The sequence below is a fragment of the Accipiter gentilis genome, chromosome 10 (assembly GCF_929443795.1).
Source record: "Accipiter gentilis chromosome 10, bAccGen1.1, whole genome shotgun sequence".
Taxonomy (NCBI): domain Eukaryota; kingdom Metazoa; phylum Chordata; class Aves; order Accipitriformes; family Accipitridae; genus Astur; species Astur gentilis.
Genome location: NC_064889.1, coordinates 11,034,224 through 11,060,589, shown reverse-complemented (window position 1 = coordinate 11,060,589; position 26,366 = coordinate 11,034,224). Strand labels below are relative to the sequence as shown.

General features: G+C 39.2%; 2 protein-coding genes across 4 annotated transcripts in view; both read right to left on the bottom strand.

The window, feature by feature from the left end:
* The window catches only part of NEDD4 (NEDD4 E3 ubiquitin protein ligase), a 63,559-nt gene extending 40,721 nt beyond the window's left edge, over window positions 1-22,838 (bottom strand). Inside the window, exons 1-5 of one of the 3 annotated variants that reach the window (XM_049812799.1) lie at window positions 22,761-22,838; window positions 9,347-9,420; window positions 7,668-7,746; window positions 6,409-6,447; window positions 5,909-5,962 (exon numbers count right to left, since the gene is read on the bottom strand). In XM_049812799.1, coding sequence (XP_049668756.1) covers window positions 5,909-5,962; window positions 6,409-6,447; window positions 7,668-7,746; window positions 9,347-9,420; window positions 22,761-22,805 — 291 coding nt within the window. In that variant the 5' untranslated portion in view covers window positions 22,806-22,838. The remainder of the gene's footprint in view (window positions 1-5,908; window positions 5,963-6,408; window positions 6,448-7,667; window positions 7,747-9,346; window positions 9,421-22,760) is intronic. The other 2 variants (XM_049812800.1, XM_049812801.1) reach the window with 2 other exon arrangements.
* The window catches only part of PYGO1 (pygopus family PHD finger 1), a 192,916-nt gene extending 170,056 nt beyond the window's left edge, over window positions 1-22,860 (bottom strand). The window contains exon 1 of the mRNA XM_049812809.1: window positions 22,850-22,860. The gene's annotated coding sequence lies outside the window, so the exon portion shown is untranslated. The remainder of the gene's footprint in view (window positions 1-22,849) is intronic.
* Window positions 22,861-26,366: the final 3,506 nt, after the last annotated feature.

Genomic DNA, 26,366 nt, shown 5'->3' with positions numbered 1-26,366 from the left:
TGAAGCAAAGTGGTCGAATGTCTCTGACTTCGCCAGAAGAGCAAACTGTTTTAGACAGTCGAAGTCCATTGACTGCTGTTGAAAGGAAACCCTTGGAAATGGTTTGATCTTCTTTTTGTGCCAGCTCACTAGGAGAAATAATTAGTTTATGGGATGTTTGGTAGGCACCTCTATGCGGTAGTTGACCTGAGCTTACTGGAGAAGCTGGAGGAGTACTGGAAGGACTCCTAGGGAATATAACCAGTGATGAACAACGTCGCAGTGGAATTTTAGTCTTCTTCCTCACTGTCAAAGCATCTTGGTCAGAAGCAGTATTACTTCTGCACAGAGTTTCCTGAGATGAGTTGTTCCTATAGGGATTACATTTGTTTGCAGTGCTTCTATATGAAGAATCATCATGCACAACACTACTACAGAAAGTACCATCACTTGTCGAAAGAGTGCCACTACCACTGTCACTGACAACACTGTTACTGTATGAACCTCCATCACTTGTAGTACTTGCACATGATCCATAGTCACTGCCAGCACTGCTGAACGATCCACTGTCACTGGCTGCAATACTGCTAAGACTACCATTGCACAGAGCACTATTGCTCAGAAGGCTATCATTAGATCGATGATCAACCACAATTCTAGCGCAACAATTTCCTTCATTACCAATACCAATGAATGAAGTGTCTTCACCAGTAGCTACAGCATCACCAGATCGAAAACATCCACTACACTTTCTAGACTGTAGGGAAATGTGCAGTGAGGTGCTCTTTTTTATTTGCAAGGAAGAAATAGTTGCATTTTCCTCTTGATTAATTACTTGTTGCATTACAGGTGCATAAGCAACTTGTCTAGGAGTCAGTTTCATTTGTGTAACATTAGGTGCAGAATTCTGCGATTTTTTGAAGTACATACAATTGTTACTGTCCAAAACATTTTCAGAGGTTTCCGATAAGGGATCTGTGTTGCTTCTTTGGGTAGCAAAATGTAATCTTAATCGTCGTGCCATTTGTTCTCATTTCCATGCATGTTAGCAAATGAAAACCACAAAGATCCTTCAGCAGAAAGGCTACAGGCAGCTGTACAGAACCTAGAGCTAGTACATCACAACAGTAAAAGTCCATAAGAGTTGCAGTCTTTGTCCTAATTTCTACAAGATACTAGTGTTAAAAAAAACAAAACAAAACAAACTGTACCTCTTGAAATAAGTCAGCCATTTGTTGAACTGCAGTTTCTGGATCGTCTTTGATTGCTTGCAGTCAGAAAGCATTCATTTACAAAGCACTTGCGTTCCAACGACCTCAGATGCAACACACTGACAAACACTACTGACCTCGTTTCAATTATACCTTCTGTAATTTGCATAAGTGAATACAATAATAAACTTCCAGTAATTCCAAGTTTAAAACGGCAACTCCTGCTGCAGCTGCACTAGCTGAGTCAATGTGTCCGTACTTTCCTCAGCAACGTATGACTACTAATATTTTTACCCATAGGTTTAGAATTACAGGAAGTTGGTAGGAATGAAGTCCCATATAATTGAGTATCAAGTCGAGGATTGAATTTCCAAATAGTAACCATGCTAGCAAACTGCTGAGGTCTGAATTATGCATAAACCAGTGAAATAAGCCTCCTCCCCTTAAAAAAAAAAAAAAAAGCCTTTCTGCACTATTTAAATAAAACTTGAAAGAGATCTGGCATTATCTTGCCATCTACACACTATTAAGCAATCACACTTTCTGAAGATGTGCACACAGTAGAAACCTCTCCTGCCAATTAATTAATAGTTTTCAGTGAGCTGCAACTGAATTAGAACGACAAAAAGTTATTCTGATTAATAATTTGGCATTTATTTTCAGCCTACCGTGTTAACTTTTTATTTTATATTTTAACCTTTCCATATTACAGCTGTCAAATGTAGAAAGAAACAAACTATTCTTACAAACTGAACTACCTCATCTTGCTCGCTGGAAGCCCACAATAAGTGGACATTCATTAGAGTTCAATATGGCATGCAAATATATGACCAGCGACACAACCTTTAGAACACTGAGCTAAGTATGCACAGACATAAATACGATTACCAAGCACAATCACAGAAGAACGCTATTCTGTGTAATTACATACAAACTGTCTCATACATTCATAGCTAATTACTAATTGTTTTTATTTTTTAAATAAAATGATCAGCATGTCAAAAAGTTAATACACTGTCAACTCTTACAAGAGTATCGGGATTGAGAATTCCTACAAAATGTTTCACTGGCTCATACCATCTGAAAAGGTCCTTTGCTGGCACCTAGTGGGACTTTTGAAAGAAGACAATCTTGAATCTTGCTGTTAAGTGGGGTTTTTTGTTGTGTTTTGGTTTTGTTTTGGTTTTTGTTTTTTTTTTGTTTGGGGTTTTTGTTTGTTTGGTTGTTTTTTAAACAAACATTTGGCTATGAATGTACTTTGGAATACAGAAGCCATATATGATGCAGTACTAAATGCTACCACACTAACATGAAATTACTTAGTGCTGCTGAAAAAGCGCAAACAGAAGAGAACACTAGGCCATTTATACTTTTATAGGTCATACTACTAGATTTTTTTCTGCTCCATATTTATTTAACCTTTACTGTATTTTAAGCTAGAAGGCAGTAAAATTAACATTTATACCTCCTTCCCAAAAAAGAGCCAAGAATCAAATTCACAGTACCCTGTTTGCAAGCAACAAATTTCTTTTCTAATTATACTCTGGGGCTTACTTAACCTCTGTTACCTGAATTCCATTATTAAATTGCAGCAATAAATGAATACTAGCTTATTCATAAAAAGCCAACAAATACAATAGTTAATTTATTTCATTATGCTTTACCAACTGGACTTCTTCTAATGTTATATGTTGGAGGGGAACTGGGATGGGGAGAGAAGACAAAAAAAAAACAACCATAAAAGAGTCTTTTGGTCACAGTTTCAAAAAGTTACATTTCAACCTCAAACAATATATTAAAAACAAACAAACAAACAAAAACAACAAAAACCCCCACCACCCCCAAGATAGGTGAGTGAAGAGTAAAAAAAATCCATTTCTTAAAGCTCCTTTTCTCCCCAACAACAAATTTATTAGTAGTACAGTTTGTAACATGTTAGTGTGGTACACAACAAATTGCAACCACTGCTTTTAGTAAAAGAAAGCAACACTTCCCCCCCCAACGGATGATCTGAAATGTTTTTCAATTTTACTAAAGAATTCCCTATGAAAAATGATAAGCTGACATAATTTGGTAACTCAGGCTTAAGATTTAAGTGAAATTTCTCAGCATATTGCTCTTCCTTAGCTATAACTGTTTAGGTATAGCCAGCCAACTACTGCTTCCTTAGTCAACATAAAATGGCTTTTAAAGTGCAAAATTCTACCTTGCTGAATTAGAGTGGACATAAATTAAAATTAATAATTTTTTAAAAGTACCAATAGCTCCATTCAAATCTTAACACCACTGACTTCTTCAGTATCAATAACAGATTTTGGCACTTCGTTTGAAATATACGTATTTTGACAAGTTATTGTAAGACGGAAAGAGACAGCAAAAAGTCATCTAGTCTCTTCACTGGTCCATCGCATAAGTAGTCTCATTGTCCTTCTTGACAGATTTTTCTAATGTGTTTTTAAAGACAACCATAATCGAGGACTCCACAAACTGCTCAAGCCCTTTATTCTAATGGTTTGCAACAAGTCAGCAGAACAAACTAGATTTAATGTTCCCTTACCAAATCCAAGACGGGCAATCTTTGAAGTTTTAAAGCTATTACAGAATGATTTTAAAACTCCAATTGTTGGCAATATAATCAATGCAGCAGGACTTTGAAGAAAAGTTTTGAGCCTGGTTTTCAAGAACGCAAAATTTCTTAAAAATGAAAAGGAGAGGTTTCAGCCTTCAATTTATCCCCAAAAGTTACAGGGAATAAAAGCAATTGGGATAAATTTTTATAAAGAGGAAATTATCCATCATAAGGATGGTCTCACAAATGTAAAATAATTTCAGTTTTATCAGCTTGCTCACATCTAGAGTTTAAACAGTCATCCAACAGATAGAAGAAAGAAAGGCTGATTAACACTGAAGCCCAGTAAAATAGTGGAAGATAAAACACCACCCGATCATAGCTGCATCTCCTAGTAAAAGAGCACAAGGCACCACGATTTCTGACATGTGAAGATGAATTAACAGAAGTGGGGGAGCTTGTCAGAGCTAAACAACAATCACAGCTAAGGCAACAATTTGACTTATTTAAAACAGCTCAAGACACCTGGGATAGAAACTTAGTGTGGGAGACAGCCTTTTCCATTCATCGAATGAGGAGATGGAAAAGACGAAAAATAATGGTGTTATTGTAGAACTATACAGTAACTGATGAGGTCATGATGCTTTGATCTCTAAATATAATCATACATAGGAAAAAAAGCACCATTTCCAAGTTGATGCCAATAAAATGTTTTATTGGTTCCTCTCACATAAGTAAACAGGTCAACTTATCTACTCTAGATTAGCAAAAGAATGCTAAGGAATTCTCTTGGTGGAAACCACAAAGAAAGCATTGGCCTTCCCCCCAAAAAATCAGGAATCTGACTTTCTAATCATGCCTCCTGCCTTCCAGGGGGTGGCAGTAATGTTCCAAAGGCTAATGGACAAAGTACTTTGACCTCATGAAGAATACACTGTAGCCCATAACACATCATGTTGAGATGAACAACTGATCATCCTGAAAAAGCATGTTTAACCTGCCATATAAGCCACAAATGCTGGTGATTCCCTTTAAAATTGCTTTTCAAAAAATAAAAGACACCATATTTGAAATACTTGGGACAGGTAATACCACCAGTCAAGAAGTATATGGGTTTGGGACTGTGTAATGCCTCTAACCAAGAAACAAGCCACCTCTTTCTTAAATCTCATTATTCCAGACAGTTTGTACTTATATTTATATACATTTTCACTCTTCCCAATTTTAGCAGAACAGCACCTCCATAAAAGACGCAATGGATTACTGAAAACATGCAGAAAGCATTAGGAAAAAATAGTAAGTTTTTCATAGCCAACACACTATTCAAGCACAAAGAGTTCCTTTATAACAGCTGTCAGAATGAAACTGTGTTTGCAGTACAAACTAAAGAGCACTCAATCCCTCCTATTAGTTTTGAACTATTGCAGAAGGAAAAGATATATATATTCTGGTGATAAGGAATGTCAGTGAAGTGGCCCTAGGATGCAAGTGTCATGATTGTACTGCTACCAGCCTTACTCATTTCCAATAAAACGTACAGACAGAAAGATTGGTAAGCAGATATCTTCACACATAAAATGAGAGCATGGTCAGAGAAGGAGTTTTGATTTCACTGAGAAAATAAATGCACAAGCTATCTGTATCTTACTTATGACTTGCCATTCAGAGAGTGACAACTATCTACGAGATCACAATCCAGCATCCACTTGTTAAGATTTCCAAAGAAAATGCACACATACTTTCTTTCACACTATTCCTCATACACTGAAGAAGCTTCTCACACTGTATAGATATCTACATTGTCAATACTACTTTGTTTGCGGGGAAAAATAAACATTCAATGCAGAGCTTTCCATATCATCAAAGAATTTGGCCATATAATTTGAAAAGCATTATAAAAGAATGATGCTTTTAGGAGTTAAAGCACATTAGAAGTTAAGAATAATATAACTGCTTCAGAGCACCACAAAGTGTGGTAATGTCAGATAAGTAAACGAATCAGGTCTGCCTTTAGTTTTAGGTTTCATTACAGAAGTTAAGGTTGTTTGGTGTGGGTTTTTTATCCATGTTAAATCCAGACAAACTTACTTTCATTCAAGTCTTTGCACTTGAATGAATAACATTGCAATATTAACACAAAAGGACCTACCAAACGGTTTTCATCAAATACTTCAAAAAGGAGTCTGTGTTTCTGAGGATTAACCTACGAAAAAGAAATACATTAATAGTTAAAATATATGCTGAATTCCAGCATTTGTCTTCAGCAAAATCTCTATGTTTATGCAGGAGGTAAGAAATACATAAGACCTGAATTAAACAGCAAATCTACACCTTGCCACCATTTCACTATGCAATGCATTTCTATCAGAATCCATGAGCGAAGACTGGTGCTATCCCAAACTGTTTTTAAATCCACGTTCATGTTTTCAACATTCATAGAATAAAGTAAATAACATCAAGACTGAAAATTTAACTCTGGCACAAATAGAAATGTTAACAAATGTATTTCTAAGGAAAGCAGTTTGTGAGCCTTTTCGAACTTTAATTATAGACATATTTCTGATTTTAAGCTGCAGTACTGAGAAAACATTTTTCCTAATGTGTTAATAAAATATCCAACATAGGTAATAAGGCTGTAAAAACACTTACTCTAAACAAGAGTTCTTCGTTCCACTTTGGGTTTAAGGACTATGGGGGGGGGGGGGGGGGGGGGGGGGAGGAAAAGAGGTTAAAAAAAAAAAAAGACAGACAACATTGGTTATAGTGACAATTCTATATTGGGGTCTTTTTTGATGTTTTAGGTCTGTTTTATCCCATGTAACAATCCACTTAAGAAGACAGTACAAAATCTTTAACCTTGCTATTGCAGGTAAACAGTGTAAGACTCCTATGACTTTTCATACAGTGCAGAATGGAGACAATTTATGCAAGTATTCTCAGATTTTGGTTAATGCCATGGATGCAGAGAAGGGCTTGTTATACAGTCCAAATCAGTTAATATATGGCATGTCTTCAGTAATAATCACTGCCTTTTCCTCAGTCCACTATCCACATTGCTTAAACGCAAACATACATTAATCCTGAAATTATGAACTCTTAGCAAATGCCAAATCTCTCAACAACATAATCTAGACAGACCAGGCACAGGTGGGCCAAGCAATACGACCTGTTTACCTAAATACATCTTTCAATTGTGGCTATTTTTAAAAATACTAGAGATACTTTGAACTCTCATCATAGCTAAACTAACAATTACCAACATGAAGGGAAAATGCCCGAGTGATCTCATAACATAAATCACAGCCGCTATCTGAAAACAATGATTTGGAAGAGTACTTTCCCTCTCATGTACACAATTTTTTATTTTTAGTTGATCTAACATAAGTTACCAGTACCAAGACCAACTTTTTCCTGTTGGTATTCTAGAGAAACGAGTAGTACCATGATTCAGGTGAACTGTCCAATTTGATGTTGAAACATAACAAATTGTGTTTGCGTTTCAAACATAGCAAAAATGAAAGCTGTACTCTTGCAAGAAGAGAGTAAAAAAGCTGTACTCTTGCAAGAAGAGAGTAAAAAAGTTGCACAGCAAAAGAGATTCTTACATCATTAAAGATCTCAGAAAACTAGAACAATCCAGTATTTCCATGAATGATACAGTTTTGAATCAGTTTTCACTTTGTATTCCTTAGTGTTTCTCTACCTTTCACTAGTATTATTGAAAAGAAAATACCAAAATAATGCCATGAACAGAGAAACAGAGTAGGTCAGGGAACATTCCTTTCCCCATGTCCATTCACTCAAGTGACATACTAATTCTCATATTTCTGTAGTATTAACCTTTTGTCTAGAGTCTGATCAAAAAAACCAAACAAAACCACCACACCCACAAAGGTAAGATGGCTAACCTTTTTAATAGTTTTTGTCTGAACACTGGTAAGGACTCCATTCACTGGATCATACACTGTCACTTTCACATATGGATCACTGGGAAGGGGAAATAAAAAGATAAGCATGCTGCTATAGATCCTTTATTGTCAACATTACTAGCAGTTGAGTTTTAAATGGCTTAAATTAATAGAAGCTATGAAACTAGCAGTTAAAATTACTTTATGAACACCATACACACTTGTACTTACAATCATTTTCTGAGTAGTTTTAGAGAGAAAACTAAACATTGTTACTGACAATGACCATACTAGCTATGCCATTTAATATTCCGTATATTACTAAAATTTTATTCTCTCTCCTCTTTCACAGTTCTTATTTAATGAGAACAGATTTCATAAATCCTCAAGAAGACATGCATGAAAAACATAAGCTGTGATTGAAAGAGCTTGAATTATTGAATCTCTTGTTTTAACAATTTAAAACACCTGGAATGTGAGGTACTCCCTTGAACATGCAATATTTTTACTAAACATTTTATCAGTTTCACAGAGTTTGAGTTTAACCTGAATTTTTCGGTTAATGAAGGCATCTTAATATGGTTGCTTAAAATGGCCTACCGCCTCAGATATTTTTTTTCTTCCTGTGGTACAATAAACAGCAGATTATATGAATATCTACTTTTCACAGAATCAAGGCATTTCAACTGCTCAAACAGACTAGTAACAAAAGGTGACCAAGACTGTCTGCCATACAGCAAAAGAGCATATGGTTTTTACATATTTAAGTTATGATGAGAAAAGCTGCTCTATTTTTGTCTGAAGTAAAAAAATTGCATGTGAAAAAAAAATTTGAAGAGAGACCGTCTGGCTATAGGGAAAATATGAGTATCACAAGAAAAAATTTTCTAATGCTAAACGGATGTCACACCTAACAATTTTTCTAGTGCTAAAATAACAGCATTTCCATACATATGCCAAAGCAGCTGACAGCAGAACTAGTATTAAACCCATCAGTACTTTTCTAGACCCTCTGTACATGGGCCAGAAGAAAAAGTAGCTTTAGTACAAGCTGCATGCTGCCACTTGCCAATTCTGTAAGATCCTACAAAGCATTTCAAAAGTCTGATTTTTCCTGTGGTAAATGTTAAACCACTTCGGTTGTTTCTTCCCTTATAGGGATTGTAAACTTTTATATTTGTACATACCCAGAGCGTGCAGCCACTCACATGGGTCTACCACATCTATAGAATTGCTGGATGCTGCTCCTCTGCATGTAATTTGAGTTGAAATAGTCTTGTTGCTACCAGTGTTTAGTGTTGTGTTCATTCCAAGTCTTTAAAGCACAGATGAGACAATTTTGATTATAACTGAACTCTTGTTATTTCAGCTGCAGTCTATCTGAAGTAAAATACATACATGTATCTATCTTCCATGGCAGAACTATTTTACCATCCAGAGAATTAAACCTTCCCACACATTGTTTAGCCAATGTGTAAGATCTCTCCAAATGACTCTTCGGCAAGAAAACAGATATCTTAATGTTTATATAGTCTCTGATTATTTTATAACGTTACCAGTTAAAACAGTTCTGATTTTTTGGACAGAGGCACAGCAGGATTTACTAAGATCAAAACAGCTGTGGAAAAAAAAATAAAGAAACAGCTGCCCCTTAATACATTAACAACATATATTCTTACCTGGCTCCTAAGATATCCTTCTTGGCCAGGCCAATTCCAGCTATAACCTTCACCCTGACAATACGTGTGTTCTCCTAAAATGCAAAATAACATATTCAAGATGCATTCAGATTTTTCAGATCTATTTTTGATTTATAAAGCTACAAACAATTACTGGCATAATTTTGAATTTACACTGAAAACTATAGACTAAGTAATGCAGTTACTTTGTCCTATAGAAACAGCTCTAAGTTTCAATAGCAAATTTATTCTACCTTTACCCCTTTTAAAGTCTTATCACCATCGTATCCACATATGACAGTAGACACAGAATCAAAAAAACTGGGTAAGTCAATACAGTAGAGTTTGGGTTTTTTTAAAGTTCATTTTATTTTGTTTCTCAGCGTTCTAAAGGAGTGGGATATTGTTTTGAGTTAGGGTGCTTAATCCCACAGGACAGGATTGTTAACCTAGCACACAACTGCTCCTGCCAGCCTTCTTTCCCAAATTCCAAATTGTTCCAGCAGTAGCAGTCACCACTTTCCCCCAGTGAGCCTTGCAATACACTTGTATCAGATTGAATGCACTGCATGTACACACATGAAGATCTTCTCCTAGGGCAATCGTAAGGGCAAGCTGCTATTGCCACAAATCAAAGAGCCCAGTGACTTCTACTGCTCCCAACTGCTCACATGAAGGCAAGCATGTGGGAGCAGTTTCCACAAGCACTTCCCCTGTTTCTCAGCAGGCAATTCTTAGCCATCTTTTCTACAGAGTAAGCAAGGACCTTTGTGAGAACATGCTCTGAACAGCATAACAATTTTTGGTGCACATGGGCATGATCTGTTAGGATGCAAGCAATGGGTTGCCTTTTACATCTCACTAGCCATTCAGGCAAGTTCCATTGAACACTCTGACAAATGCGTATGAACTGAGCAAGTTTTCACTTAATGGTATCTCCGCATTCAGAGGGTGGGAAATAGATTCTGACCATAAATTTATTTCCAGAGGGGAATGAAAAGGGTATCAAATTTATCAGAACAGGTTAATAAAGCAGTAAAGAACTCTGGAAAAGAGCAAGAGTAAAGAATTCTTGCATGTTTTTATTTTACAGCACAGAGAAGCCATGCTCAAAATATTGGGATTTCTGAAATGACCTGACAGCAGGGTATGAGATTTTTGAAAGCCAAAAAACTATTTCAGTTACACATTATTCAAATTACAGCTTCACAGGAGTGACATAAGTGATTGCACTCCTCCTGCTAATTAATACAGCTGTGCAGAGTCTTACATGGCTCATCTGATAAGCTAGTGAATTCAAGAGGGGAAAAAAATCCCAACAGCTGTGACCGTGTCAGAGGAAGAAGACAAATGAGCACTGTTTCTCTGGAAAGCAAAAAGATTTGCAGATGAAGAACTGTTTGTAGGCAATGGCTAGTCAGACACACTTGTGAGGAAAGCTGATCCAACCTAGGTGGTTAAGGAGTTAAACAGATACCAAGAGCAATGGGTGAAGCACCAGATGTTGTCCCTGGGGCCTTCCTGAATTCCACATATGATTGAAAGTGCCTTCAAAAGGAGACTTGTAGGAACACTCAGAAAGTTTGCTTTATCACTGGTCTCCTATATAACCACAGCGCTGGACTCCCTAACCAATACCAATTGGAGGCGTTCGAAAAGCTAATGGAGAGAATTGAATGCTAATCCTGAAGCAGAGACTACTGTCTAACAAGGTAAAACTAAAAACAAACCACTAAATAAACAGAAAATTAAAAAAAAAAAAAGTAAGCAAGTTTGTCTCGCCCTCTATTGTTAGAGATGATTGCCAGGGAACTTACATTAACATCTATATATCCACTTACTGACGGAAGTGTCAATCGGCCAAGACAATTCCAGGCAAATCACAAGTCTATCTTTCACGTTCACCTCAAAGAAAATTGTCTCCTACTAGGAAATCTAATAGTTCAGAAAAGAAAGACCTAACAACCAACCTCAACCAGCACTGACCACTAGTAGCTGTCCTAAGCCTTCAAAATTCTTAGTGAGGATCAGGCTTTAAGGCACAGGACATTACCAATATGTTTTATGACAGTGTGGTCGCAACAGACAGCAATAGAACTGACCAGATTTATGAAAAAGTAAGTACAAAACTACGTTGGCATCAAATTAAGAAAAGCCATTTGTTAATATTTTTATATATCACAAATATCCTAAAACGTCCACCCTTGTCTTACATTCCAAAACAGCATCCAATTTATCTTCTATCAATTACTCGGCTTCAGTGACATTCAACATGAGAGTTTTGGAGACTACTCAAGTTGGAGTACCACATGTGCATTTCCGCTCTCACTGAGCGCTTCTGCACTTGACTCAGTGCACCACTACCCTCTCCCAACAAGAGGAGGATCCTCAGTCACAGCCCATGGGATCCAATTTACAGAATCCAGCTTGAGAAACAATCTCACCACCTCCTTCTCAGAAAAAGACCAGGAGCAGATGTTGGTGTAGGATACTTTTTCTTGCATCTGCATTTAGTTGCTTAGTCCACAACCTTTTCTCAGTTACTCAAGCATGAGAAAAATAAAGATAATTAGATGCTTTCGGGCACAGGCATCTCAGTCAGGCTTAACAGGGCATCAACATAGTCCACATGGGGGAGATCCCAGAAATAGGATCCACACTCCTCAGATTTTGAAGTTGGCTTAATCACGCAGTTTGTTTACTGCTATCACAATAGAGATCTGAATTTATCTGAACGCTATTTTACAGAAAGACAAGTTGCTTTGTACATGACCTCAGGAAACTAGAAGCCGCAAACCTGAGGCTGGCACGCTGAAGGTTGATTTAAACATGCCTTGCTGAAAGAGAGAGTATTATTTGTTTGGGATCAGTGCCAAAATAGGATAGCTACAGGATTTTAGTTATCCCAGCAGAACAACTAAGCAAGCTGACATCTGCTTATGAACTGCCATACAGAAATATCCTTCTAGATTAACAAAAACAGTTTAAAAAAATAATCTGAATTGTTCACAACAATCTTCCCCACGGACTTCCTTTTTCGCTTTCACTTTTTCCACTAACTGCTCTCATCCCCCAAAACCCACCACACACATTTTTGTGTATTTTTTAAACTGACAGGTGATACTGAAGGGTCCACTTCCTTTTCCAAGCTATAAAGACTAGAACATTCAGCAAAAAAACCCACGCTAACACACTAGGGCAATACTTAATCATGAGAGATTAGGTTCCCCATTCTCTGGTCAGACTAGTGTGCAAGGCAGATCAGATGAAATTCAGACAGCTCGATTCAAATGCAGTCAGAAGTGCCTTACACTGGAAGGATCCATTATGATACCACTCCACACATCCTGAAGAGGCAGTACCGGTCTGTGCTGTGACCATATGACCTTTTATCCCCACTCACTGATGACAGGCAGAATTGCTAAGGAACAGCTGCTACAGCTCACAAAAGCCCAAAACACACTGATCTCAGAAAGCAATGAACAGCCAAAGAGTTCCAGGACTGTTTGAAGTTAATTTCATGCAGCGAAAAATTAGGCTATGCAAGCTCTGCACCGAGACAAAGCATCAGATACTTGATTCTGGCATGCAGAGGGAACAGGTCCAAAACCAAAATTTCACGTTTTCAAAGGCAATTTTGAACCTTTTCTTCTTCGTTCACCTTGCTGAGAGATCCTTATTTTGCTGCCTTCGTAGCCACACATACAAGAAATGGTGGATCAGTAACTGCTTCTGTAGATCCATAGGCAGCTGCAACCTTAGATTGTTTTCATGGTCCAAGAAACACACAGGCTGCAACCTGTACCTACATTGTCTGTAAACTCTCCCAAGCTCGCCTTGCTACTCTTTTCCACCACTGTGGTGCTTCCAGTGGTTCTGGTGTCATAGGAAGGCATAGGCACCTAGTAAGTAACCAGGAACACGCTATTTACGTCTAGTAGCACTGCAGCTTGTCTAGGAAACTGCTCTCAGACCAATTTATCTCCCCAAGAGTCTCTTTCTGGCCATAAATGCCTACCTATGCTTTTGCAGTCCTGATGGTAACCTGAAGGGGTCAGTCTGAATTTTTTTCTGTCTTACAGCTGAAGACAGGCACATTAGGAGTCTTTTAGGTTTAATGCCCTAGTACCCAGCTGCTCTGTAACACAGACATGCACTTCTGAGAGACATGCACACAGGACAGCCCATTAAAGGCAGCAGCTCTGGACAGAGTTGTACAGGAGTTGTTTGTATATATGGAGCAAGGACTGCCAGCCACTTTGGAGGCTGGAGGGGAAAGGAAAAAAAAAAAGGGGGGGGGGAACATAATAATGGCACACAACACACCATCATATAGAAAATACAAGCAGATCATTTCACCATTAAAACTGTGAACTGTTAAGCTGTTCCCTCTGAGAATACAAGTACCCCAATATGAATCAGGTCAAAACAGTGTGGGAAAAGAAGTATTTGTTAAACTACTGAATCTGTCAAGGAGCGGCTGCATACAAACGAAGTCCAAATGACACTGAGTGTTTGTATCAGTTAGTCTGGTCCTAACAAATTCAAGGAGAAATTATTTTTAGGGGTTATATAATATTTTTAAAAGCTGAGGGGTGGGGTATGTGGGGGGGATAAGGCTACCACTTATTACAGAGACTGAACTGTCCAAAAATTCTTGGTCCAATTAAGTCAGACAAAACATCCTTTACAGAGCTAAATCAATAAGTTATCTTATTATGAACTTCCAGGTTTTATCATTATTCTATTGTTAGTTGTATTAGTATATTCCAAAGTACATGTTCAAGATTAACTGGTCAAAATACCTGGGTCTGCTAACACATGCCATTTTCACAATCTCTAACAATGAATCTGTTTACTAACAGATAGTATGTAACAAGATGATGAAATAGAATGTCTCCAAGCTGATATGTAGACAGACAATCAATAACTTAAAGCTTTAAAGGCAATGCCTGCCAGCCTGTGATACTTTGAACTGACCGTAACACAGAAATCCTTTTTATGTATGCTTATTAAAATAGTTTTAAAACGCATTATCTACTCAGCAAAGCAAGAGTCAAACTAATAAAGTGGCCACTTCCAGAAGTGGATAGTGTTTAATTTCCACAAAAGTCACTATGAATCTACCTAGATTCAATGAATATATATTAAGGCGAGTTCTTGAACTGTTCATTATGGGCAAGAAAACAGCATTTGGAAAGAAATTTCAAGCTTTTAAGGAGTTTAAACTTGCTCACAACTTTATCAGAATAGAATGGTCTTGCCTGGGTTACAGCTGTTTATAGTCAATGACTATAAAGGACAAGTATTAACACTGTCCATTCTCACCCCCATCCTTCCCAAATTCACACAGTAGGAAAATAATGCTAATGACAACTGGGAGAGAGCTCCTGCTTTAGTGGTGGAAGTCCAAGACAGAGCAGAAGACAGAAGGAAAGGCACATGCAGAAAGAAAGGGTAAGAAAGAAAGCACAAATTAAGAAATGGTGACATGGTGATGACTATAGTACAAAACACTGAACAAACCAGAGAAAAATGATCAAGTGTGAGCCTTGTCTGAGTCCCCAAAGGTAGACTTCAGTCTGTGAGTGTGCGCACATGCGTGCGTACATATCCATGTGTGTGCATGCAGTCAGAGTGCGTTGCCAGTTCCACAGACTAGATGACAAAATATTTCCGACACAAACTAAATGTGATAAGATTCTATAATGTTACACCAGCAAGACACGTTTACCTTTGCCAGTCATTTATGTCTGCAACATCCAATAATTCAACTATGAACATATTACACTACTAACTGTTGTTCTTCACTTGAACCATAAGACAAAACACACAACATGCTATTATCTAATTCAGTGGCTATAAAGGCACTCTCTGATATTAGTGTAAACACTTCAAGTCTAAACAATTTTACAGGAGTTTTCAGTAAGTTACAATCCATTTCTCAGGTTGAACAATGATTCCTGATAAATCCCAAAGCTCCAGCATGTGACTGATTAGAGCCATGCTCAGATAAACAACTACCATACAGAAAAAGCAGTTTGACATGTAAGATATAAAATTCAGATAAATTAAAATAATTGTATGGAAACAGAAGAGACAGGTTTTTAATTCAGAGAAGGGTTCTTCAAAGTACATATTTGATTAGTATTGAAAAATTAATTTTATTGGCTTTACTATTTTAGGCTTTGGTTCAAGTTTTGATTTTGCTTTTTTAATATACTTCTACAGAAAAGATACATACCGGATGCAAGGAAACACCAAAAACAAGATGGTTAATCTAATGTAAAACACAAAATGGTAGTATCTGCTGTTCTACTAGACAGCTTTTTTTGAGGAAGCCAATATAAAAATGTCTGAGTAGTCTAACAGTGAGCACAATTCATAGTAAACAATTGCTCTAGGCAATAACATCCTGTTATTCTTTTGTTCCAGTTAGATAGGTCAAGAATCAACTACCACTAAATCAAGCCAAGAAAATGAGCATCGAAGGGTATTACAATGATAAAATAGTACAGCAGCATCACCTTTTAAGATACTGGTAATATCAGGAATTATCTGTTAAGGCTTTCTTAAGCTTCATACCACATCTGCATATAATGCAAAGATAAAAAGAGAACAGAAATTTCAGATTTGGGTATGTGCCAATAAGGCAAGCTGAAATAAAGGTACCCATAGTTTGGAAGTTCAACACTGAAACCAGTGAACAGCCTGGTCCAGTGAAAGAGCATAAAAAGGAAGGAATGTTCAACGGGCTGAACATGTTCTACATCCCATGTAGAGCGATCCCTCCCATCCCATGTACTGAGGTCCAGAAAGTCAGTAGAGGGGAAGAAAAAAAAAAAAAAAGAGAGAGATTATCATCAACTATTATAGAGTGTTCTGCAGAGCAGATCTACACAGACTGCTGATGTCATTAAGGAACAGCTATAAACAACAAGATGAGTTAGGACACCTGCATACATAGAAGTGCACTAAAGCCAAGATCCCGTTAAAGAATAAGTACTAGCATAAGAGATACATACCATGAATGTATCATTTCTTTTATAGCATGCTTCTCAAATCTGTGAGACATCTTACTCAAGGTATCCAGCTTCACCCTACTAGTAGCTTGTATTTCAAGCACAAATTGTCGATTAAAGACAGACATCATCACATAAAAGGCTCTGAAGCCTAGGAGCAGCTTGGAAACAGTGCTGGAAGATTATTACACCTAAAGTGACTATGTATTCCAGTTGAATAGATAGCTTCTTGCATCTGCCAATTTTAGTAGATGACACTGCTGTGCTTCTATAAGTTAAAAAAACCCATAGCTTACCAAGTTTCCTAGTCTGTATCTCCCATCCAAGAGCACTTCACTTATTTTAAACTGCATTAAGTTTGGGGTTTGTTTTTTTACCTTGAGATCATTACTGACAATAAAAGTTATGTTGGAGTGTTTCACAACAAAACCATTATTCCTTCCATTATGGAGCAATAAGCAGTCTTTTCACCTCAAAGAAACCTTTCAGAGTCTGCACGATAAAGGATTTGGCTCCTCCATTACCTATGCTGAGGTTAGCATAGAATGTTTTCCCTTAAGCGGTCCAGAAGATATTGACATTCTTCACCTGTCTAACATTAAAAACATGTAAGAACAAACCTTCCTCATATATTATAGAGAAAGAGGTACTAAGAATTTTAAATAAAATTCTTTAGATCTTAAACAAAAAACTCCAACACGTAATTATAAGATCAGGATGGCAAAGAGCACTTATATATGCTATACTCGGCTTGAGCAATTCCAGCAGGAGACAGATACAAAGTTGACAGCATGAGGAATAGGCCCAATGAAGTTACTGTTAAAAACTTACCATCTCATTTGAAAGAAAGCATTTCCCACAAATGGTGAGCCTTAGCTGAAGGCAAATAGTCCTTGCAATATTCAGACCTTGCAATATTCAGACCTTGCAATATTCAGACCTTGCAATATTCAGACCTTGCAAGTGAGACAGACATATATGTTAGGTGACCTCTAAAGGATAGTAAGTTTTGTTTGCATCACCAGTTCATTTCACCAGGAGGTGGAAAGTGGGAAGGAGACTTTGCCGTCTTGACCATTCCTTCACAACCCAGAGAGCACCCTCTTCCCCCTCTATGGCAACCAACAGAGCCAAACCATTTTTCTTTGAAGAAATTCCCGCAAAGCAAGTTTTAGATTCAGGAAGATTCCTATTATAGAACTACATTAATCAAATCTTGTAAACGTAATAAAAGTCATTAACTTCAACCTGCCAGTTACAGTCCAGTCTTACTAACTCACTAAAATAACTTAAACATTAGTTGTACCATATAAGCATTTTGTGTTCATAAATAAGGAAGTCCCAACCTTCAAGATGGCTATTGCTACAAATTGTATTTAACACCTCCGTTCGATTGCAAATTAAGGAAAAGATTCAAGAAGACAACAGTCCACTAATGGAATTACCAGTTTGTCAACAGAATTTTACTTTAAAAAAAAAAAATCCAAACCAAAAAACCAACAACCACCAAACCACTTTTCAACATGTGCAACCCAATATTCACAACAGTCAGTCAGTGTTTGTTAGTTCAGTGTGAAAGAAAGGCTTTAAAAAACTAAACAAAACAGACCCAGGTACATAAAGTAACTTCTTGAAACCATCAGATCTACACAAATTATACTGCTGTTAAAAAAAAAAACAAAACCAACAACAAAAAAAACAAACGATCAAACCGAAAACAAAAACAAAAAACCTCCCAAAACCCCAGACCAACAAGCATCACCATTTCTACAAGCATCTAAACTATTCCAGATATACTGGATTCCAGTTCATGCCTTGCAATGGGAAAGTCCTTTACAGCCTAGAATAAATTCAGAGCATTTCTGAAGCACAGAGGCATGCATGTCTGTTTTTTTCTATGAGTGCCCCATGTAAGAACAGAGTCAAATAGAGCAGATATCTAGTACAGAGGTGCTGGGGAGACCATAGGGTTTGAAAAGGAACAGAAGCACTGGGCTGCCTCAAGCTCAAGCACAAATGAGCCAAACAAAATTGCTGTTTTCATCAGAAGCAATCCAAAGGAAGACTAGCCCATGCCAGTCTCCAAAGTAACATCCGAAATATTTCTGGTCATCAGCATTATCTCAAAAATACAGCAAAGTGAGAAGGGTTGTGGGGGGTAAGGTATGTAGAAGCAGAGAAGACGAACCATGTATCCAAGATATTCAGTTCACCAGCAGCAAGCTAAATAACCATTAACAACCTACTCCAGTAGTACATCATAAAGGAATATAAAAATATATCTAAAGCTTTCCAGAATAAAATACCATATGCTTATGAGAAATCTTATGTGACCTGCAGAAAACAAGAACAGTTGCTCTACATAGGATAGCTCTCAAGTGACTGAGAAACCTGAAATGGCAAATGCATGCAAGTGGGAGTGTATTTCTGCCTAGTTTGCTCCCTGAAACAGATCAAGCATAACAGACACAACGGATCAAAAAAGCTAGCTAACTATCATGTTATTTAGGCAATATAAAAAGAGCTAAGAAAAATAATAATGTCTTTAATTCAGGTTGGGAGTGTAAGAACTCTAACATACAGAAAATTTTAAATTAAACAGGCTATGAAATACAAGTATATAGCCAAGCAGCGTCACTTTATTAAATGTCATTCCAAAGCCCTACAGTGCAAGCAGATATTTTAACAGAGAACAGAAATAAATACATTGTCATTCTGGACAGTTCTTTAACAATTACATTTTTAACCCAGCAAACCACTGAAAAATGTAATTCCTTCTGTAACCAAAGAAATAACAGAGCATTAGCTGAGATATCAATGATTCTTCCTTCAGTCTTTGAAAGATCATTCCACAATTACTGTTAGAAAATGCTGTATTTAGTATTGCAGTCAATTGTCACAAAAACACAGTAAGTGGAAGTGAATAGCTCAGTGTCAGAAAATGCTTGGTCAAAGTGTTTAACCAACAGAAATGCAAGTCTTAGCAACCTGAAAGTTTTGCATTAGAAAGTCCCTCAGCCTAATACCCTGTACCTATGGACACCCCACCTCAACAAGCACATTTAAGAGCACCAGCAAAGTTACCACTGCTATGACAAAGAAAAGCAGCAGTCATGTCAGTCTGCTCCTGCAGATCTGAACCAACACTTGCAACCATATGCAAAGGCAGACGTATCCTGAGTATGCAAGAACAGGCGCAGTTACCCACTTCACAGGTCAAGACAAAGTCTGCAGCAGTTAATGCTCCCAACCTGAGGCAACCTGAGGCAAAGAGCACTGTGAGACAAAGTCTGACCTGGAGGTGGGAAGTATACATTAATGTATTTCTTTCCTCTTTAAAAACAGCTAGAGAGAATAAAAAGTAATTTTTAAAAATATTATTAAAGCTCTTTATTTTTCTACGTTGAGATCGGCTGCAGCAAGGTGTATAATCTGTTCATGTGCCTTTTTTCTATACACTATCCTGCAACATAAAATAATTCACAATAAAAAAAGAATTCAGAAATGTGATCAGCATTCCGTTTTAGTCTAATATCATTCCTAGATTATAATACTTTTAGCACGTTATTGCATATTCATCCCATTAGAACTTTTGATGACAGGATCATAAACTATTTCTTTCTAAGAGACCTTACTAAGTAAACAAAATTGGTATTGCTCACAAACTATTTTGTATTTTCTCCTGTCTTCATTTTTCAGCATGCGACCCTAGACCTTATTTTCCACACACTGCCAAAGCCCTGCTCTGAATACAGAATTATTAGTTTTCCCCATTGGCTTTTCTAATGCTCATTATTTCAACATGCAACTAAGCCATAAGAAGTCCTGTGAGTGACGAAAGGATACTATATCCATTTTACAGAAGAAAAACTGAACCAGAGAAATTAAGGACAACTTCATTTGCTAGAATCAGGCACTGAAATTCAAATACCTAAATACAGCATATACAATAAACCACTGTATACACAATAACCTCAGCTACAGCGTCCTTTTCACCCCAGGTTCTTCATCATTTTGTTTGTGTCAGCAACATCATATTAGCCATCTATTAAGTCCAAGTGACTAATACACCATTAACCATGAAATCTGGAATAAATGCATAACTTGGGGGGTGAGGAAGAGGGGGAGGGAAAATCCACACTCTAATACTGCATTCAACTGCCGCAACAATTAGACCAACTTCTCCTCAACTTCTTTCATTATTTTACTTACCATTTATTTATAATTATTATATTTATCATATAATGGTGTGCAATAACTGCAACAAGTAAAGAGGTTTTGCGGATAACACCACTTTCTTTTACCAGACAGTTTTGATTCATACTCCAAGAAAATCCATCTTGCAGAATGGGTCACAGAGCAACCCTGGGGAAGCAGCAGTGTGCAGACATAAACTATGAAAAGCCTGCAAAACAAGGGCAGGGGAGGCTTTTACAGAAAACTCCTTGATGCTACTTTCAATACAATTTGGGTTTCTGACTTTGTGTTTTTATAGTGATTTGGTGTATTCAATCCTCCAGATTTAAAATCTGGGAAGACAAAAAAGGACAACTTAGTCAGAATTCTAGTTTCCATTCTAGTACCCTAGGCAAAAGCAGCTGGCAGCAGTCTTCCTATAACCATAAGATCATTTGTTTTGTCATTTGTGCATGCAGAATCACACATGAAAACTACGAAGATGACTGAGCAAGTTCTTTACACGTGAAATAATAAGCATCAACTGAATATCAAAGTCTCCGATCATAAACAAACTACATCTTTCACATTTGCAACTTGAAAAAGTTTGTCTAAGCTTTTGAATTACAAAACAAGTTGGATGCAACAGATTTGTTACATCTTTGTATTTTCTCTCCCCTTCCCCCAGCTCCTCCAAAGAAACACATTCATAAGGATGGAGAGATGAGAATCGTTCAATTTTGACCAGATTTCAAAATACCTTCCCCACAGCAAGAGAAGCTAAAAAACAACTAAAATTACCAAAGTTTAATAAAGTTAAAATAGAGAACCTGAGGCATGGAATGTTTTAGTCCAACTAGATAGCCTCAAAAAGTTACTAGCAACTGCAAATAGGATCTTGCAATGGGAAGCACTATGCAACCCTTGCAGCATGCTGTGCTAGTTTTCTATTAGAACTCCTATGCAATTCAAATATTAAGATGAAGGAAAAAAAAAGAAATCATTTGAGAGCTTTATAGTTACTTCTCCAGCAGTAAAGGAAAACTTGAGAAAGAGAACCATGCTAACAGACTAGGAATAATATTTCATAGTTTTGATAAAGTGAATTCCTGCTAATGAAACAACAAGTGTGCATTAACACAGAGATCATCACTGCCAGGACACAAAAAGAGCCGATCAAAGACAGCCTTGGTTAAATATCCTGCTGGCTCAAAGACAACATTACTGACTTCACACAGATCACCAAACAGCTTTCAGATGGATACAGCTTTTAATCTTCCTGTAGCTACAATAAAAAAAAAAGTGACCTTCTTTCTTCTTGATAAAGTTAACTGTTCCATCAATATTCTGCCCTATGCACAAGCCACCGTTATAATGCAAAAGCCCACCCCACCCACCTACCACTTCAGCACAGTAACAGGTACATCAGTATCAGCCACCTTCCAGAGATCCACGTGCTCAGGAACTACGACCTGATGATAGAAGTCGCTGTAGAAGTCACTTTCAGTTACCCACGAGTTTATCGCAGAAAACACCTGAACGCACACACGATTTCATGCTCTCGCTAACGGCAATGCAGAGAAAAGCACCGTCGCTTAGGCCCCAAACTACCTTTTGCATCATTTTAATCCACGCACCGCCTCGGCGGTTCAAATGCTGTCTGTGACAAAGCCTGAAACAAAGACTTTATTCTTCAGCACCGGAGGAGGGAGCGGGGGGGAGAAGAAATCCCACTTCACCCATCTAGCTCCGTCACGAGGATATTGCCCAACGCACACGAATTTCTCCGTCTATAGGGGGAGGCTCGCACAGCTTTCAAAAAGCAGCCTAGAGACAGGAATGCCGGTGCTAGGAGACACGGCAGCCGCCAGCTTACCGCCCTCCCCGCGGCCGGCCGAAGCTGGCGGGACGCCTCGGCTGCCGGGACGGAGGGGAGCTGGCAGGGGGGCGCCGGCGCCGCGCTCCCCAGCTGCCGGGTGGGCCCGCCGAGGCCCCCACCCCACCTCACCTCACCTCAGCCCCGCTCCCCCACCCGGCCGCCACGCCAGACCGCTACGGGCCCGCAGGAAACCCCCGCCCTGAGAGGAAAACCGCCCGGCCCAGCCCGGCCCGGCCCGGCCCGGCGGGGAAGCCGCCGCCCGCCCTCCCTCCGCAGAGAAAGGAAGCGGGAAGCGCGGAGCGGAGGCGGGGAGGAAGAGAGCGGTCGCAGGCCTCACCTCCTCGCTCGGCAGCCCGAACACCTCAACAGGAGAAACCGCCATGGCCGAACAGCGCACGCTCCCCGCAGCCCCGCCGCCGTGTTTACCCGCCGCCGCCGCCGCCGCCGCCCCGCCCACGACCCCGCCCACAGCCCGCCGCGCGAGCGAGCGAGAGAGCCGCGGCCGCCCCCCAGCACAGAGAGCGCGGGCGCGCACCCCCCTCCTCTCTCCGGCCCCCCGCCCTTCTCGATTGGCGCAGAAGCCCGCGCCACCGCCCACCCGGGAGGTGACCGCGCCTTCCGATTGGCTCTTGCTCCGCGCCCCGCCCGGAGACACGCGCCGCGCGGGCCGCCGGAGGGGGCGCGCGATCCCAGGCGCGGGGCCGGGCCCGCCTCCCTCAGCTCCACCGGCCCCCTCCGGCTTGCCCGCCCCGGGGGGGGCACAGGGTCCCTGTCCTGCCCGAGGGGCACACCTTAGCTGGGTCGTGGGGTGAATAAAATAGTTTTTCTAAAAATTTTCCCCGTGGTTTACACCGTCGGGGTCTTTTCCACTTCTCTGAGGGCCAGGCACAAGCCCTGGGAGCTCTTGTCTAAACCCCTCGCATCCAGGGAACCTTCTGGAATGGCAGAAATTTAGGGAAAACTGAGAGAAAAATAATCGTTGTCAATGCGCAGAAGGGACCTTGCCTGCCAGGACGAGGTAGTGCTTGCTGCCTTCCAGGGTACTGGGAGGAGGAAGTCCCTGCTGTGTGAGGAGCTGACCTGACATAACACCCCAGCAGGGAGAATGCCAAAGGAGAGAAAAAGATAAACCCTAAAAGCCTTGTCTGAAATCAAAGCAACAATGTTGTAAAGACTTTCCCTTTTCCTAGAAAAAAAAATCTACACCCCACCCCACCCCCTGCCCTTCAAACTTACCAGTAGTATAGCAACAGGTTAGTAACAACGCTGGAGGTGCTTGAGGTCATTCCCAAATCGCCATTCAGTGGTGCTTCCCAGCCGTGACCCACACTCTCCTTGGAAAGACCTGGTTCCAGGATGTTTTTGTAAATGGCTTGAATTCATGCTGCCTTCAACAGCTGCCTGTGAATCATTCAGGAGTGCCCCCCTGCCCACCTGCCTTCCCAGCCCACAGAGGACAACGGGAAGAGCTGTGCTAAAACAACTATAAATAAAGTAGGGTGTTCTAGCCTGAGCTTTGTAGCCGTAAGCCTTTCGACAAGCCTGAGCCAAACTCCCCAGGCGCTGCACAGCCCGCGAGTGCAGAGAACGTACCTTAATCTTAGGATGAACATGTAGAAAATCATGTGTGTCACGAACAATAGACAAATGTAGCAGCACCTGTACTGGCAGGGAACCAGTGTCTTTTGTCATCTTTCAGCTCATCCAGCCTGGCCCCTCACAACCTGGGTGACCTACTTCTCTCATCGTCCGATGAGAAACTCTACCCTTTCGAAGACAAACACAGACCCAAGGCTCGGCTCTTCAGACGGTGCCCCAAGCAGACCACAAAACACCCAACTAACTCCACAGCAGGGCTCAGGCAAGCCTGTGCCCATTATCATACACATTTACACTCTCTTCCCAGGGCTAGCAGGAGGCTCCGAGGATGGCGATGTCAACAGTAACATCAGTTTGTGCATGTCCCAAAATAAATGTAGGGTATTACCTATGAAAAATCAGGTGAGTGTCTGAGAAACAGACAAAGTGCCATTTGGGCAAGTGTCTTCATAGTCATGACCCCTCTATGAATATGAACAGGTAGGTTTACATGGGGAAACAATGTCTTTTATTAGACCAACTGATAAAGTTCAGAAAAAAAAGACCCAGATAGGCTGTTGGGTAGTTCAAAAGAAACAGCCCCCTTCGGTTTCTGGACCAAGCCTCCGGCCACCCAATGTCTCTCTGCAGTTCCCTTCACTCAGCCTTTCCTACAGCACTCCTCCAGCACGAGTTTAGAAGCTTGTTCAAAATTAAGTGGGAGGTTCCTGGGTGCCAGCCAAGCAAGGAAAACCTGCCTAAGTTACAGCAGGCATGATTTCCAGGTCCAGTTACTTTGTGAAGCACTCATTTCTGTGATTAAGCCTCATGTTGATTAGTATATTGTTCTTACCAGCTTGCTAGAAAAAGCATGTGGGTTTGTGGCTGTGCAGCATGAATACCTGGTTTTGCAGTGCTGACTTTTACACTCTGATAGAGTGTACAAACCACGTCAGACAGAAAGCATCAGACCCTCAAAAGCGTATGGGGTTTTTTTCAAAATTGTATTGGTTACTCTAAAAAAAGATACTGGTTTATATCTCCCTACAAATCTCCTACCACAACATTACTGTCACTTGCCTGAACTCTGCTCATCTGCGTTTCTGCATTCTCAGCCTCAGCTTTTCTGTACACTAGAAGGATATGAGAAGAAGTACTCTCTCCTGAAGTCCTGTTTAACAAAGGTTTTGTTTGTGAATATTTTATCAGCACATTAGTTATTGGGCTTTTTTTGTAAGACTCAAACATTACATTCTGAGTAACGTGTCATTTCAATAACCCTGAAATTTGAAATAATTCCCTTCTGAAATTTACAACAGGGCATTAGCACACTCAATTTGTTATATTACATTTTTTAAGTAGCACAGTATAATGCAGCCCCAAATAAGATCCCACTGATTCATTTTTTGTGTGGAAAGACCACTGATTGTCCAGAACAGGAGTTACAACACAGTCAGATCCCAAATCCATAACTAGATGACCTGCTATCAACAAGGCTTGTGTTTCTGGGTTTTTACCCAGAGGCATCCATATGATAAGATAAGGTCTATGTGCATTTTCAGTGGGATCAATAGTTATCTTCAATATTCCAGCAAGATAACTAGCATTTCATTCAAAATAAAAGAATTTTTAGTTATTCTTTTTACTTAAAAATGGGGAAATAAACCACAGTCTGTTTGCTAACAAACATTCACTTCTTATGTAAGATATATATCTCCAGCATTTAATATTTTATGGTCTTACACAATTACAGACTAATAATGGAAAAGAGCTCTTCCTCTTTCTGCAAATAATTGATTTTCAGTTGCAGAGAATAACCTGCATTTGGATCATCTGAGTGCAATGGAACATTTTAACTGTATATCAAGACCATTAAAAACATATTAATTTGGTTCTCATCTGATAACAAAGAAGTTTGACTTCTCTTGCCATCTAAATTAACCTTCAGACCATGAAAGATCAAAAAATTACAAACTTTAAAAAAATATTTTCTATCTCTCAGATGATGGCATTCAGCCTGATAGACCTAATCTGTGGTCTGAATTTTATATACATTTACAATATTTGGTTTCCATCTTTCTTTATCATAAATGTTTTTATAAGTTGAAGAGATTCCATACACTCTAATATGCACTGCTTGGAAGAAGAAAAAAAAAAAAGCACTGTTTGTTCTTAAAGGAGGAAATAATGTGGGGAAAGGAGAGTGGTTTCAGAATTCCAAGGGGTTATCATAATAATATAATCTTTAGCTTAAGAATATATATTAACTATAGTCATGGCTAAGTTACAAAAGCTAGAACATCAAGTGACATCAAAGTATGTTTTATCTTATTAAATATAGGATATACTTTTGCTACAGAGGATT